Genomic DNA, 16454 nt, shown 5'->3' with positions numbered 1-16454 from the left:
GAGCCCATTAGCTAGGTGTGGTTATGGCCCTGTGCTCCACAAGAAATCCACAGGAGTTAGTCAAGAGGAGGCCAAACACCTGGAATTTCTGTTTCTAGTTTAAAAAGTCCTGCAACATGAGAGCAATGCCCTGTGGCTTCTGAGGAAATCTTGGCCTCTCGTGAGTTCTGTCACAAAGTAGAATGAGTTATATTCATGGGCTGCATGGTGGCGCAGTTGTCAGCACTGTTGCCTCGCGGCACGAAGGTTGCAGGTTCGAAACTCGGCTGCGGCCTTTCTGAGTGGAGTTGCGTGTTCTCCCCATGCATGCGTGGGTTTCCTCCGGGTACTCCAGTTTCCCCCACAGATCACAACATGCCCTATAGGTTATAAACTGTAAGTCGCTTTGGATAAAAGCATCTGCTAAATAAATAAACATATATTTCTGGCTCTTAACTGGTTGCCAACCACTCCCAGTGTTTTCTTACTCTTCTTAATTATTCTGACCCAGATTAAGAAAGGTTTGAGGTGGGCTCCAGATTCAGAATCGGAAGGATTTTGTTGCCATATGTGTGAGAATCGCAACATTAGGAAATTGCTGCGTTACTTGGTGCAAGAAAAATAAATGATAAGCAAACTTAGAATTAAGAAATAAACACAATGAAATGATGATAATGTAGGGAATCAATAATTAGAGAAGCAGCTGCTTTATACAAGTCAGTGTAGGTGCTGGTCAGAGGGGGTCAGTTCAGGTGCAAACACAACACAGGGTCATGTGACTGAAACAAAGCAGCTGGAGTGGGCAGGTCAACGACTGGCATTAATGAGTCAGACCATGGTCAGACCGCAGAAGGGAAGGAACTGCTTTTGTGGCGAGAGGTTCTGGTCCGAATGGATCAGAGCCTCCTGCCAGATGGGAGCAAGTCCAAGAGACTGTGTCCAGGGTGAGACGGGTCAGTTGTGATCCGACCTGCACGTCTCAGTGTCCTGGAGGCGTACAGGTCCTGTATGGAGGGGAGTTTGCAGCCTTCTCAGCAGAGCGCACGAAACAATTCCTAAGGCCTGGTTCACACGGAAGGATAATCATGCCATATTTTGTCCCGCTCCTCCTCTTCCAACAATCTTACAGACTGGCCCGATTGCCCTAATGGCCCTGAAAATAATCTCAGCATATATTCCTGCCACTTGTGTGGTGTGTTAGAAGCGCTGGTCCACTCTGAAGCATGTCAGGACCGCTCCAACCATGAATCCAGGCTTTCAAGTGAGGTGCCAGAAGTGCACATATTTCAGCTGTCATGCAATTTTTTTGGTTTTCTTTGCTGCAATTTGGTCACCAAGTGTCTCAAGTATGTCTCCAATTCCACCCTTCAAATGCTGTTTCACACCTCTTAGTCTGTCTCACTCAAATTAAGAAGGCTTGAAAGGCAGCTTCCAGATGCCCACATTGGCTGTGAGACTATTGAAAGACTGTCTCTAGTGTTTTTAACAACATTCTGACCTACAGTGACTCACATGAGCAAATTCCGAACATTTCAAACATTGTGGGTATTATTTGCAAATGATTTGCAGTTGCAACCAAGTGAGAAACTTTAGCTGTAACCCTTTAAGCTTTGCTAGCTTGCACTGCCTGTAAAACATATTTCCATGCAATAAATTAACAGTACCATCTTAAAGGAGCTCAAAGTGAAAGGGCAAAAGCTTTTTAAAGGAGTGGTTCACTGACAAACCATTTTAATGATTATTTCTGGTTCTAATTGATCACTTTGAGTTTTTATCCAGGCAAAACATGAAAATAGTCTCCTACACCCATCTCCTGCATTAGCTTCTGATGGAAAATAGACGGAGAAACTCTAGGATTTGAAATGACAGATCTACGTCACACTGTCACTTAACATTCATGGTCTCACCCATCTTTGACAGGGAAGGCTGTTGTTGCTTAGCGTCGAGGAAATAGCAGAGAATGTGTCGACAAGCAGAAGCTAACCATTAGTATTAGCAACTCCACCACATGGCAGAACTCCTCCAGGCTTGTGTTATTTGTGGAGATGAAACATCAACATTGCAAAGCAAACAGAGTCAGCGGTAGAGTCACGCTGCTGTTAACTCATTCGCTGCCAGCCGTTTCCTGATCAGTAAAACCCTTCACTGCCAGCATTTCTCACCGTTTTTACTGTTTTTTTAAGAGTCACAGAACGTTGTGCGCTAGGATGACGTTGATGCCAAAACAACCAAAACAACGCGGAGACGTCAGGAAGAATCCGCGTGTTTCGAGCGTTATCTGTTTTTTCATATTCCGTTGTTGAATTGTGATCGGCAGAAGCTTTTCCGGTTCGCGCCTCACTTTGTTAACAGCAGCGGCCCAAAACGATCTCCTAACACATGGATTTCCTGCTTCCTGGTCATGTGACATGTGACATATGCGGATGAAGATTGGCTTTAGAGCTGAGATGTTTGTTCTCACGGTGCGGGGGCTCGTTCCGATGCCCACACAGTAAAAAATGCTAAGGCAGTGAATGAGTTAACCAGTCAGAAGCAAGATGTCCAAATATCAGGAAATAAGAGTCAAAATAGTTTGAAGGTACTTTCTCCTCCAGCCGAATTGTACTTCCTGAAACAATCACATCTGAGCTGCTCCTCCCACCCCCACCCAAAAGATTTGAAAGGTCTTCTAAGAAATGTTGTTGATCGCTGATGATATTTTTATGTTTATAAAATGTCAAAAAGGTGTCTGAGGTACAGTTTTTAAAAATGCGTCACCACATTTTGAATGGATCCCAAGCTCATTGGTTGTTTAGCGTAACTTTTACTAAAAAATTTACAAGGAAGTCAAAAAACAAAGTGAGAAAGCTCTCTGGATCCTAGTTTCATGAAAACTTCTTGTTTAATATTTAATAACTCTTTTTCTGTTCCCTGTTTGGTCCCAGGAGAAGAACCATGACTGTGGTGGGGTCTCCAGCCTGAGTCCCACTCTCTGGCTGCTGGTGATCCTTCAGGTGGCCCTGCTCTGGGTCGTGACTGACCTCAGGCATCAAGCCATCCCATCGTGAACTCTGAACAGTACAATCCAGTCTAACACATCCGCTCCCTCCAGATCACTAACACGGCTACCAGCATGCAGCGCTGCAACACAACGACAACATCCGACGAGAGAAACCCCTGGGAATTCTTCAAGTTTTCTTCTCGACGCGTTTACTTTCAGGGGGGATATTGGAGTGATTCGACCAGAGTACAAGTGATAAAAGAAATCTGCCTCTAAAGATTTGAGTGCTTTGAAAGGTCTCTTTCTTCAGCTGTCCCTCGTTACTTCCGTGGTTCCTGCTGTTTGAGGAACCCAGAGATTATTTTTGGTTGGTGTCTTCTGGACATTATTTATCTTGATGTCACTGATTAAAAAGGATTGGACTGCCTTACATTGTCAAAAGGGGCTAAATCCTGATGGAGGACTTTGAAATGAGGTTTTATTCATCACTGCCAAAAACAGTGCTACCCGTTGCGAGAGTAGACTTTACTGTCAGTCAACTTGCGGTTCTTATTTATTAGTTTTTGTTTCTGTTGGTTTTTTTATGGAGAACTTTTACGGTTTCACTTAACGACGCCAAATGATTACACCTGATGGCGTCCAGTTGCCTCAGCTGGATTGTTGTTTAGATCAAACAGCAAAGAACATTTTACAGTGTCTCTGAGGACATTGTCCATACTTCAATCTGCTGTTCTTTCACTAACATCTCCTTTTTGCAGTGTGGAAATTCTGTTTATTTTAATAATAACACAAAAACCCTTCTACTGCCACAAAGCGCTTCATTATGGGTGGAAGACTTCTTCCTGTGAAGCTGATCTTTTATCCGTCAGCTCAATAATTTATTTTCTGTTTGAATTTCCTGCCTTGATTTTTGGATCCATCCAAAGAAACCTTGTTGCCATAGTGAGCACCAACCAATTAGCCTGATTGGCCTCCGACATGGTTTATTGGACAAGATCTCCAGTGCCATGCACTCTGTAGCTGATAAATGGATAATAAGGGTGTTTAATTAACTTTAATTATTTACTAATAGCTTATTGGTCATTCAGCTGTTTTGTTGCCTCCAAAAGAGGCACAATTTACATGTTTGATCTTTTAAAAGGGAAAACTGTAAATCTTCATTTTTTGCTGTCACTTTTTAAATGAAATGACTACTACCTGAGCTGCTTATTAACCTGCAGCTGTTTTTGTTTTTAGTTTAAATCATCACTTCTTCCTTTAGTTTAATAACTTGTGGGATAAATTGAGAAAAATATTGCAATATAAAGCATTTAAAAGATAATTAAAGTTGTCCAAACTTTTAACAGAAACATTACTGCAAAGGGTTACAGGGTGCACTTGTGCAAATAATTTACACGTTTTAGGACAGTAATGATGCTGAAGGGTATTTAGTCAAGTTTTATAGCAAACCATAATACCACTTATCCTCATGACCATGACTTCATAGTAGAAAACATAAGTCTAAGTGCCAAAATGGCCTGTCTGCACCCTAAAACTGTCAAATACTATCTTTCTTACTAAATTAGTCTTCTTTGTTGTGCCTTTCTCTCCAATTTATTAAATAGAAAATGCAAATATTAAAAAAAAAGAATTATGACTGTGTTGATACTACTGATGGTGTTTACGTTTTCCTTTAAAAATGGGATCTTATTCCCCAAAACAAGAGTTTTGTTTTAAGAGAGCACCAACGCATTAGGCCACTGCTTCAAAACACAACTAATCTGCAGTTATCCTCAACTTTGAGCTTGCAGCAAATATTTTAGTAAATTTATTCAAATTAAATCATAGAATATGATGTTTACAGTGAGGAAATTGTATCAAATGTAAAACTCCGGCCTTAATTCCTTAATCTAACCAGTGCTCTGCTGATAATGATATTTCATACAGTTTGATGGCTATTTAAATGTTTGTAGCACAAATTTTAAGTTAAAAGTGTCATACATAAAGTCATTGAGAAGGTTGCAAAATGTGTAAAATGTTAAGAGTCTAAACTAATAAATATGCTACCAGTGCGATTGAATTAGATGGAACTCTGTCACAGATTCGCCACTAAAGCGAAGCCAGGTTGTATATTTTCTCATGTAAGCGTGCGTGCGTGCGTGCGTGCGTGCGTGTGTGTGTGTGTGTGACCCTACGGATTTGCAATTTTTTTCTGTTGGGACTTGAAAGACATACATTAAGCTTCTTCCATCTTGAAAACGTCTGTTTTCGGCGAAAATAATCCCCATCGTTCTGAACGATGTCAGTTTTTGTTTGAAGCATTTCTCCAAATCAGATCAGGGCTCGTCAGGCTTCCTTTTAGTTTTTTGGAAAAGCTCCATCCCAAAACCAGACGTATTATCAGTAATTTTCCAAGTGGTTTGAGGTTTTTCAGCGTCTTTAGTGACCTAACGATAACAGCGTGGTGGTGTTCCTGCGCCTCTCTCACTCACACTCAAAAAGTGCCATTTAGTTGAACTTGTATTCTCTTGTGGAGAAACCTATTATCTCAAAATAACATTTATGCAACCTAACCGAGTAAGTCTCTGAAATGGTTTCCCTGTGCTGCATGGTAATGGCTGAGCAACTATCCAGTGTGCTTTTGCTTCCCCTGTGCTTGACGTTGGGAAGCCTGATACTTATGGTGTTGAGCATTAGTTCACAGGAACGACTTGGTATGATTGGCTAATACTGCCGTCCTCTTGGGGAGACAGCATTTGGCTTTGCTGCAGAACCACAACCAGATTGGTGATGTCTGAATGCACTATTCAGTCTGACTGGTTCAAGCTTTTAGTGAGTCACTGGTATTTAGGCACCGTACCCGTGATTTTGCCCGTTTACTACAAATCATGAGTACTTTGTATCGTTTAGAAGCTCTGCTATAGTGTTTCAGAAAGGACCGTCCGTTCAAAAAAATGTTGATAGACATTTCATAAAATAACAAAAGATCTCCAAAACTTCTTTCTGGATTGGATCTCTCCTCAGACATCATCATCAGGTGAACTTTTGAAAAGAATTAACTTTCTGACTTTTCCTTTTTAACTAAATGTGCAGCTCAATGACCCGATTCAAATGTTTTACCTCCTTCCTGATGGAACAGTTTTGGTTCATTTCTGCCTTGGTGCCTTTTTATAACTGACCCATGCTGACAGATTGTTGACACGATCCAAACACTTCAAGATTTCAAATTGGCATATTCCTCACCCCTAACTGCGATCTTGTTATTCAAAGTTAAATCAAGGAGGTAACAGATCCAGGGTCAGCAGTTGCTCTTCCCAGCTCCTTCTGGGACATCCCAATTTTTCCAAGGCCAGAAAGTATTCACCTTTATTGTAAGGTGCCCTGTGCCAACAGGCAGTTGCTTGGGAGCCCCGAGCCACAAGTGGCCGCCAGAGAGTCGAGAAACTTTGAAGTCAAAAGTGCAACAGCAGTGAGATATTTAAACGGGCGGAGATTCTTGTGTTGGAGAATCATGTCTGCGCAGCATTTATATCCCCCACCCTACTCGGACGGAAAAACAGCAACAGTTCCTAATAGCTGCGATTAAGCGGTAGTACTAATCATGAGTTTAGGTTATTAGGCTAAAATGCTGGCATGGTCAGTCGAATCACTTGAAATGGAGACGTGTGTGTTTCACATGAAACCAGTTAATGCAGTGCATACAAATCACGACCTCCATCGGTCTCCAGATGTTTCGTTCTGCTCTAAGTGCTAAAATCAGATGCTGTCACCTCAGGAATAATGTTGGCTCAACATGATACAAAGTGTTTCCGATTCTGTTGGTGCTCTCTTTATGAAATGTGTTGGCTGGCCTCTTTTTCTTCCTGAATCTGGAGGATTGCTCAGTGTGTGTTTTTGTGTCTATGACTAGCTTCCACTTTGGCAGATGATTAGCTTGTCAGTCTCCCTCTGAGCCTTTGGTTGGATGGCAGGCTCTTGGTGTGGGGGTTGCACCTCACTAGACTCAGCTTTGAAAGGGTCTCATGGCTTCTCTGTAAGTCTACTTTGATTGTGCTTCAATGGCAATTCTTCAGAATCAGTGATGTAAAAAAATGTAATCGAGCAAAGTTCTTCTAATTAAAGAAAAATGTTTCTAATCCTGGAAAGACGAGTGTTTTGTCATGACTGAGGGAAGTTTCCTGACCCAAGACATGCAGAATTCACACTAGGAGACTTAGGTAAGAAAAGAATAATGTTTTATTTTGAAGGAACTAAAGATGCACCGCCAGACGTGGCGGTGATGTTGAGCACAGCTCCGGGGCTGGGTCTGTTGAGACAAACACTGTCAGGGTTTGGGCAGAGGGGAACAGAATTTGGAGGACTCAGTTAGCAGTGGATCTTACTGTGGGGGTGAAATCCAAAGCTTGGGAGGGTAGCCAGGACTGGGGTGAGCAACGTCAGTGATAATCCGAAATCCAAGGGAGGTGAGTGGTGGTAGAGCGGGTCGGTTCGGGTGAGGAGGGAGATCAGGCTCGGAGATGAAAACCAGGTTATTGTAGAGTAGGTCAGTGGTGAGAGTTCCTGGTAAAGGGAAGGCAGAGGTCATCAAAAACAACGGCGGCGGCGGACAATAGCAAGGCAAGGCAAGGCAAGGCAAGGCAAGGCAAGGCAAGGCAAGGCAAGGCAAGGACTAAAGCTGCAGTTTAACTATAGTGGCAAGAGCTACCCAAAGTGAGTAATCTTCCGGCGAGGTGAAGTGATCTCCAGCTCCTTATAAACGCAGGTAGTCGATGAGGAAAATCACCGCAGCTGGCCGCTCTCCAGAGCCGCCCACCTGCAACGACTTGAGGTTGATTAGATGAATGTGCAGACTCACCCCAGATCCTGACATGTTTATTCATGTCAAATATGGTGTATTCGTAATAAAACCTTTTTGATATGCTTCTTTAAGTTTTCTCAAATGTTTATTTCTTGGAAAATTTCTGTCTTTGTGCATTAAAAAATTTAATTTCAGGGAGTACCTTTTGTCAGGATGCCAACATGCATTTCCCATTAAAATGCTTGTGACAGTGAGAAGAAACTCACTCCAAATCTTCTCCCAGTGTTGAACCAACGTCCTGACACCAAGCCTAAATCCACTTGGAGCATCCAATCACATTTATCCACATTTGGCTTAAGGCCTCACCCATTAGCAACAACTTTTAATGTTATCTTGGTCATAACTTTAGAATAATTCCATGTTTTTTTTTCTACTGCATGTTGATCAAATAGTGTCTGCCGTTAACACACTTGTACCTAAAACCAGCTGCTTGACGCTAATGGAGCTGCTGTTCCTCTTCTTCACTGCCCCCAAAAGACAAACTACTGGCTCCTTTTACGTTTTTATTATAGGCGTTAAAACTAACCCTGGTTCAGTGTGGAGCTCACGAAGAGAACCTGAAATCCTTAAGCTGCTTTGGGACATTCTGAATACGGCCAATTACGACATCTTTAGTGTTTACTTTTAATGAAAAGGATCTTTATTGTTAGTAGCGTGGCTGCTGAGCGGCTGCACGGGGACCAGTAATGCATAATCATAGATTATAAAGATCTTGTGACAGAATGGAATAACAGCGTGGACAAAAACTTCAATTTGAGAGAAAAACGGAAACAAATTCTTCTTCTGTTCTTGCATAATTCTGCCTAGTCATGTTTTCTGCAACCATCTCTTTGGGGACCCCACTGTTTTACTCCAGACTTCCCTTCCCAAAGTGTTATTCCACGTCTGTTAAGGATGAGTTGTGATGTCAACAGCCCATGTTGGGTTTCCTGCCAGCAGCTCTGTCTTTTGCGTCTGGCAAGAGGCCGACCCTGTTGGTTTACACCGATGGGGTTTGTCTCTGTTGTGTTTTTGATTGTAATCCTGAATCAGTGGGCTTGTGTCACCCTGAGGTCCCAGAAGTAAACAGCCTCTAAGTAAATATGAAAAGTTTATTAGGCAAGTGATTGTAAATATCCGTAACGCCTCTCATTACACACAGGTTTGTTTTTACATAACTGGCTTTCTTATGCTTGAAGAAATGGTGTCGGATCACGCTTGTGCTGCAGAGCGAACCTTCAAATGCCAAATCTTTGCCTTATGGTCACTTGTGTTCTTCTCTCTGCCAGACGAAGATAGTTTCTGCTTTCCTCCTTCCTTCTTCAGGACTGTTAAAACATTTGTCTCCATATGGAACCGCGTTTCTCCCCACAGACTTTCTGCATCTGTGTACAAACATAACAAACCTGTTTCACTTTTTGCACACTCGCAGTCTACGGACAACTTTTACTTGCATTCTTCTTCGGTAAGAGAGCAAAGTTGTGTCTGCTGAGTTCGGCGGAAACGTTTTATTTATTTATTTTTAATTGCTTTGAATTTCTAATAACAAAGATAGGACCACCAAGGCATTGATGAGGGTTTGTTTCTGGTCCACTTGCATTTTAGCTCCTCTGCGTAATTTTGAAAGTCTGACTGTGTTTTGCAGAAGAATCCACAACAACCCCAAGCCAGAATGAAGTTTAGCCTCTTTCACTGAAATTTGACACTTTGTAAAGACATTTTTTGGCTTAGACTCACAACACAATCAAAAATGACTCCTATAATTAGGATTCCATGTAATTAAAAGGCTCCAGGGACGCTGATATAGAGGAAGCTGGGATCGAGATGTCTGTCATTACTGATTCCTATTTCTCTTTATAAATTCTGTTCTCTTTTTCAGGATTTTTTCTTTTTTTTTTACCCTCAAGGTTAAATCTCAACTGCTTCCAATGTCTCACATAATGTTTTTGTTCTCCCCCTTTTTCAAAGATAAGATTATTGTGGGGTAGATTATAGTAAAAGTGTGTTTTTCTGTTATCACGGAGAACAGTTGCTTTTAGATTTTCAGAAAACATCCTGAACAAGAAAAGGTCTTTGACAGCAGCTAAAACATTGATTTAGTTCCTTCAACAGTTTTGATTTCTTATCATAATTGCTACCACATGGACTTCTGCACTGATTTCCAACCAATTATTCAAGTCATAAATGGATAAAGAAGTGCAAATGTATCATTCAGCTTAAAGCAAACAAAAGCATGTGTTCCATGTGGAATAAGTCTGTTTTAGACTCAGATAATTCAATTATTTGACAATTTATTTGATCATTAATGTCAAAAGGTTGCACCGTCATTTTAGAAAAGAACCATTCATGTTGTCTTGTTTAAATTCAAATGCAGATGTGATTAATAATGCTAATGTATCGTCTTCTCTGGTACTATTGTCAGCTTGGCAGCTGCAACTAGAGCAGGTTTAGCAAATACATGTGTAATCGCATCATATACATGAATCTGCAACAAGGCGGTGTTCCAGGAAATCATTAATAGAAAGACCAGATAATAAAGGGCCTTATGTCAGATCCATGTGGAACACCCAAAGAGCACTTTTCCCCTGGTTTTGAATCTGCTGGAAATTAATATCCATTTATTTAATGTCCTACTTGATTTTATTTGAGGTTATGAATTAGAAATGTTTTTAAACCATTTAAAATAATTGCAAATATTTTAGCTGACTGCATGAAACTGTCAAAAATGTAAGACTTTTCAATAGGGTTGATTTATGTGTGAGGTTTTTTTTTCATCAAAATCACTTTTAGGATAAAAGGGAAAGTCCATACTCTTACTGAAAAATGCCCTGGTTATGTTTTATCAGGAAAGACTTGCAAAGTGTTGAAAACATCACCCCAGAGGTAGAGATCTGGTGTGCCAACACTATGGCTGCGGCTACATTATAGCACATCACCACCAGTGTGAATGTGTGTGAATGGGTGAGTGATACACTGTAGTGTAAAGCGCTTTGGAGTCCTTACTCTGAGAGACGCAATACAAGTGCAGGTCATTTTTCCTTTAACAGCTGCTTTGCTGATATTGTACTGCTCTTTCCCCAGCAGCTTTATTTGTAGGAGCCGTTATGCTTTTGTAGATAAAACAAAACAATTTTTCCAAAAGTTTGCATGACTGAAAACATAATTAATCTCAATTTAGGTAACAAATAGGCAGCTGAAGGTTGTGAAAAAGACAAAGTTTTAGCACCATGAGTGCAGGAAGTGTTTGAGTTTTGGTTTTCCAGGTAAAATGTTTCTATGTGCATGGCTCCATACTTGTTTCGTGATTTAGGGTGACGTTTTTAGGACGATTAGCACCTGCTGAGCTTTCTGATTCCTTTCATTCATCACATTCAAAATCCAGGTGAGGGAAAGAGCTGCACTGAAAACAGTCATTTCTAACAGATGGCTTCATGATGTCAAAGCCTCACTCATATTTCCAAAACAGCTTATGCTCCAAATATGCTCCACCTGCTCTGTAACTGTACAACTCTGGAGCCCTGTAGGGACCTCTGTTGCTTTGTGACTCATCTGCTGGTCATTATTGTCTTTTGCTTTGTTGTAATTGCAGCAGTCTGGTAGCATTTGTTTTTTTCGTGTTCCTTTCATGTTTTTTTTTTTTTTTGGCTGAAGAGAAAGTGAAGCTCAGGTGGAGGTCTGAGTTGTAACAGGAAGGCTGCATCATAACCACGGCAGATGTGAGGCAGCCTTCTGCAGTGAAGCTATATGGTGGCCGGTGCCTGCGCTTTAGTCTTTTTTTTACATGTGAACGCTGTTATGCATCCGCTGTCGCTGACAGCAAATATGAGTTGTCTTTACCTCAGCAGAGCAGATGAAAATGTAGAAAGCTGTCAAATGCTTGTTGATTTGGAAAGCTGGAAAGAAAATATTTAGATTTCTCAAAGATGGATGAAAAGTATATTTGGACTCAACTTATTGATAGCTGGGTGTGGAACACTGAAAAACATTTAAATGATTATTTCTGATTATAATGGGTCACTCAGATTTTCTCATGCAGGCTGAACATGAAAATCGTCTCCTACACCTATCTCCTGCATTAGCTTCTGATAGAAAATAGACGGTGAAACTCTAGGATTAGAAAAGCCAGATAGATCTACGTCACATTGTCACTCAGCATTCATGAACTCACCCATCATGGCTCGAGACAGGGAAGGCTGTTGGTGGTTTAACATCCAGGAAACAGCAGAGAAAGTCACGGCTGGTAGAAGCTAACCGTTAGCATTAGCAACTCCACCACACAGCAGAATCTTCTCCAGGCTTGTGGTATTTGTGGAGATAAAACTTCAGCGTTGCAAGTCAGTGTTAGAGTCATGCTTCTGTTAGCCAATCAGAGGCAAGATGTCCAAATATCAGAAAGTAAGACTCCAGATCCTGTCGTCTGAAGCTCAGCTCTGACTTGGCTCGCTTCTAGTTCCTGAAAATGGTGCACCAGAGCCTTGTTCCCCAGATTACTCCTGATTATTATCTCCTGGCTGGCTTGCCAATATGTAAAGGATGGGTCATTTACATTTTACTTATGAACCATAAAATGTGAGATTCCATAGAAATATGAAATATCAATCTGATGGATCTTTGAATATTTTAACCAGAAGATCAGAACTTTTTATTGCAGGGATTAAGTGACACTTCGTATTAAGTCCAAGGAAAGAGAGAGAGTCGGGTTTATAATAGTTAAGAAAATTATTTCTACACAATTTAAACAAGACTAACTTTAACACTCTGTGTACTGATGGACTAAGGTGGAATGAGACGTGAAATGACGATGGTGTGAGTGTGGAATGTTATTCAGAACCAGCGGATCCGGAGAAGCAGTTAGTTCTGAGTGGGAGTGAATGTTCCGCTCTAAACTTTAGTAGGAGATTTATAACACACATGAAACGCCATCTGTCGGTCTACGTACCCCAGGGGAAGCCTCCGTTCAGATCCAGAATGTCGAGGTCCTCTTGGACCCTCCTTGGAACTGAAGCCGGTAGAAAAGCAGCGGTGCCGACCAAACTAGTGTTGGAATGCTTCCAGGTCACGACAGGTTATCACTGGCATCTCCGAGACCCTAAAGGGGTTGTGAGGTTCAGCTTTTACTCTGAAGGAACCGTTGCGGTCAGGTGTAACTTGCAACAGATTTTATCCAGCTTGTCGAGGTTCTTTATGGCTGAAGAGGAAGTCTGGATGGCCTGTCCGAGACTTCTCTAGAACGCTTTGAACTAAAGAAAAGGTGGCATGGGATAGTTTTTATAACTGTCATATTTTGGTTTACTGGCGAATCAGAATTTGACATGCAAAAGGGGGTTTATACAGACACCACAGAAAACCACGCCTCGCGCCAGAAACGAAGGTTCTGATTGGGTCAGACAAAAGGAAATGTGTCGTGTGACTTTTAACAGTACGTGTCATCAGTGTCTAGAGCAAATGTCCAATATTATAATAACTTGTAAAATACTACTGATCACAGGATTATAATATCCAGTAATAACATTGTCATTTCACAGACTGATTGAACATTGGGCTCACATTATTATTGGTAATAACAAAGATGTTTGATTATATATTTATAAAAATAGTTCTTTGTCTTCGTCTTCGCTGTAACACAGGTGAAGCAGTTCAGATGAGCAGAGTGCATGAAAGACCTTGGCCACTATCTCATGTAGATTAGGCTGTCAGAGACTTTATGTCTCTGCTCGAGCAGACACAGCAGATCATGACCTTTAGGTCAAAAACAGGACATTCATGACGCTACATGACTTACAAGGCATTCATTCAGTACTGATTACTGATTACTGATCCTTCCTGCCACCAGCCATTGTAATATACAATAACTCTTTGATGACTTGATTATTATTATTCTGAGCTACTACAGCAATCAATTTCCCTCTGGGATTAATAAAGTATTTTTGAATTGAATTTGAATTGAATTAATCGAGTGTTCCACACCTTTAAAACGGTGGTTGTCATGCCTCATATTATGTTTATGAATGACAAGAAAATCATCACAATCACAATGTTTTAGCCTCTTGTGTGTTTTAATGCATGGTAGCAAGAAGGTAACGAGTTCAAATCCTGACTTTCTGTGTGGAGTTAGCATGTCCTCCCTATACGTGCATGGGTTTTCTCCAGGTACTCCCGTTTCCACCCGCAGGCCAGAAACATGCATGTTACAGTAGGTCGACTGGCAACCCTAAATCGTCCGTGAGTGAGTGAGTGAGTGAGTGAGTGAGTGAGTGTTTTCTTGTCTCTGTGTGGTCCTGCGATGGACTGGAGACCTGTCCAGGGTGTCCCCTGCCTCTTCCCATTGACTCCTGGCCTTAGACACCAGCTCCTCATGACCCTACAAAGGAATAAGCAGTTAAGACAACGAGTGACTGAATGTTTTAATGAAACCAAAACTATCCTCTTTGCTAAATTTCACAAGACAGGAAAGACAAAATGTGTTTGTTTGGTTTGGATGAGGACGCTTCATGAGGGAAATGGATATTTCTTTGTCTTTTTGATAAGACTGATCACCACTGTAAACAATGATGCAGCGTGAGTCAGCCGAGCCAAATGTGCAGACGTTTTTCCTGTGGCCATTGTTGGTTTGATCAACAAACTAAACTGATAAATCCACCCTTAGACTCACTCCTGGACGGTTTATAGCTTGTGTTGTTACAGACAGGCGTATCAGACTGACCCGAAGTTACGTAACACAGACGGTGCAGTCAGGGCAGACGCTGTCGGTGTGAGTTATTTCCTGTGCCGTGAGGCGCAGGTGTCTGATCAGCGTGGCAGCTCAGCCGTTGTCCTCGTTGTGATTAAGCACCGGGGTCTGGAACAAACAGGGGAGTTTATCTCCTAAAGATCCTCTGACACGCCAAGCCTCATTTACTGCTGTTAAATTACAGCCGCGTGGAGCTATAGATGCACGTGTTCACTTCTCTTCAAGCCCATCACATAAAGTGTACTTACAGGCTACAGCAGACAAACAAACTTGTAAACCTACACATATGTACATGTTTGGACATAAATAGACTTTCTTAAGCAAAAGTGGCTCCTCTGACTCATTTACAATCCTGCATCTTTGGTGCTCGTGTGAAGGAACATCAAAGGGTTTACGCATGGTGAATCTGTGTGTGGTTTTGGTATAATCACATGCTGAGCTAGGACAACTGCGCGCTAATCAATGCATAATTAGTCTACTTGAAGCTCGTTTTGAACAATAATATGAGTCACTGTTTGGTAATCATCCAGCTGTCTCCTTATATTTTCTGTCTTTACGGTGAGCTGAGTCTACCAGCTGCTGTCTGGAGCTCATCATAGTGCTTTTAATTATTTTTCATTTCAGTTTATTCTAAATGATATTTCTCTCTCTGGTCAACATCAAGACCTGAGGAAGCATGTTAGATGTGCCCTCAGGTTTGCTAGAATGTGTGTCACGGTTGGGGCGTGTCTTCATGGAGGAGGCTGTGTCGAAGGGTCAAACTTGGGACCAGGTAATTTGCTACAGATGAAACCCGACTCCATTCCAGGGGACCAGTGCAAGTAAATGTTTCAAAGCTGCAGGAAATCTATTAGCACCTGGTGGGACTCCACACGTCCCAGCCACCAACCCAAACCCCAAATCCCCCGTCCACAAACACACACACCCTTCTTCTCCCCTCCCCTAACCCACCTAAGTTAATAAAGCCACACAAGACCACCGCACTCCTGCTGTGCCACTAAAAATGGGGGATTAGTGAGTGCGTGTGCACACGTGTGTCGGTCATTGGCGTGTGGAAAGGAGTGCGTCTATAGAATGTGCACGTTTTAGTGTGTGTGTGTGCAGAAAGTGCATGCAGTGTATCTGGACCTGACCTTTTTTATATACACACACGTGCAGCCAGTTAGCCATCGATGAGGTGCCAGACAGGCACGCAGCAGCTGCCATACTAGCAACAGTGCCTCGGGATCCAGTTGCAGTAAACTGCATTGTGCTGACTTCAGATCAGTTTAGATGTCTTGCTCAAAGTGCTGGTATGAGTGAGGGCTCTTGTTGTGGGTTTATTTACATTTAATGTACCTGCAGCTTAGTGCTTGGTAGTTAAATTAAAGTTAAAGTGTGCGATGTGGTGAAAATTCTCCTCTGCATTTGACCCATCCCCATGCGGAGCGTTGAGCTGCAGACACGGCCGCACTCAGGAACTATTTGGTGGTTTAACCCCCAATCCAACCCCTTAAAGCTGAGTGTGGAGCAGGGAGGCGGTTGGGCCCCATTTTTATAAAGTCTTTGGTATGACCTAACCAGGATTTGAACTCCGATCTCCCAGTCCCTGGGTGGGCACTGAGCTGGTATTAGAGAATGGTGTTCCAGTCTGGACCTGGAGGGCCGCAATCCTTCATCTTTTAAAGTTTCCCTGGCCCACCACGCCTCATTCAATGGTTAAGTTAAGTCTGTTAATATTTCATTCACTAAAATCAGATGTGTTGAAGCAAAAACCCAAATGTGCAGGACAGCGGCGCTTGAGGACGATGACTGGACATCACTGACTTGCAGGTCTGTAATGAAACGTACCTTTGCTTCCCCAAGTCAGCTTCTTTCAAACAGTTCAAACGTTTTTGTAATGGGAAGAGGCTACATTGTAATCTTTAAATGACCAAGCTGTAACACCAAGGCTTCAAAACTGCTTCACA

At 41.9% G+C, this 16454-nt stretch overlaps 1 protein-coding gene across 1 annotated transcript in view; it reads left to right on the top strand.

Annotated features, from left to right (window-relative positions):
- The window catches only part of cacna2d1a (calcium channel, voltage-dependent, alpha 2/delta subunit 1a), a 122114-nt gene extending 118452 nt beyond the window's left edge, over positions 1–3662 (top strand). The window contains exon 38 of the mRNA XM_070548726.1: positions 2904–3662. Within this exon, the coding sequence (XP_070404827.1) occupies positions 2904–3026 (123 nt within the window). The 3' untranslated portion in view covers positions 3027–3662. The remainder of the gene's footprint in view (positions 1–2903) is intronic.
- The last annotated feature ends 12792 nt before the right edge of the window (positions 3663–16454 follow it).

This window comes from Nothobranchius furzeri, chromosome 1, assembly GCF_043380555.1.
Source record: "Nothobranchius furzeri strain GRZ-AD chromosome 1, NfurGRZ-RIMD1, whole genome shotgun sequence".
Taxonomy (NCBI): Eukaryota; Metazoa; Chordata; class Actinopteri; order Cyprinodontiformes; family Nothobranchiidae; genus Nothobranchius; species Nothobranchius furzeri.
The sequence above is the reverse complement of the archived record's forward strand: the minus strand, read 5'-3'. Positions and strand labels throughout refer to the sequence as shown.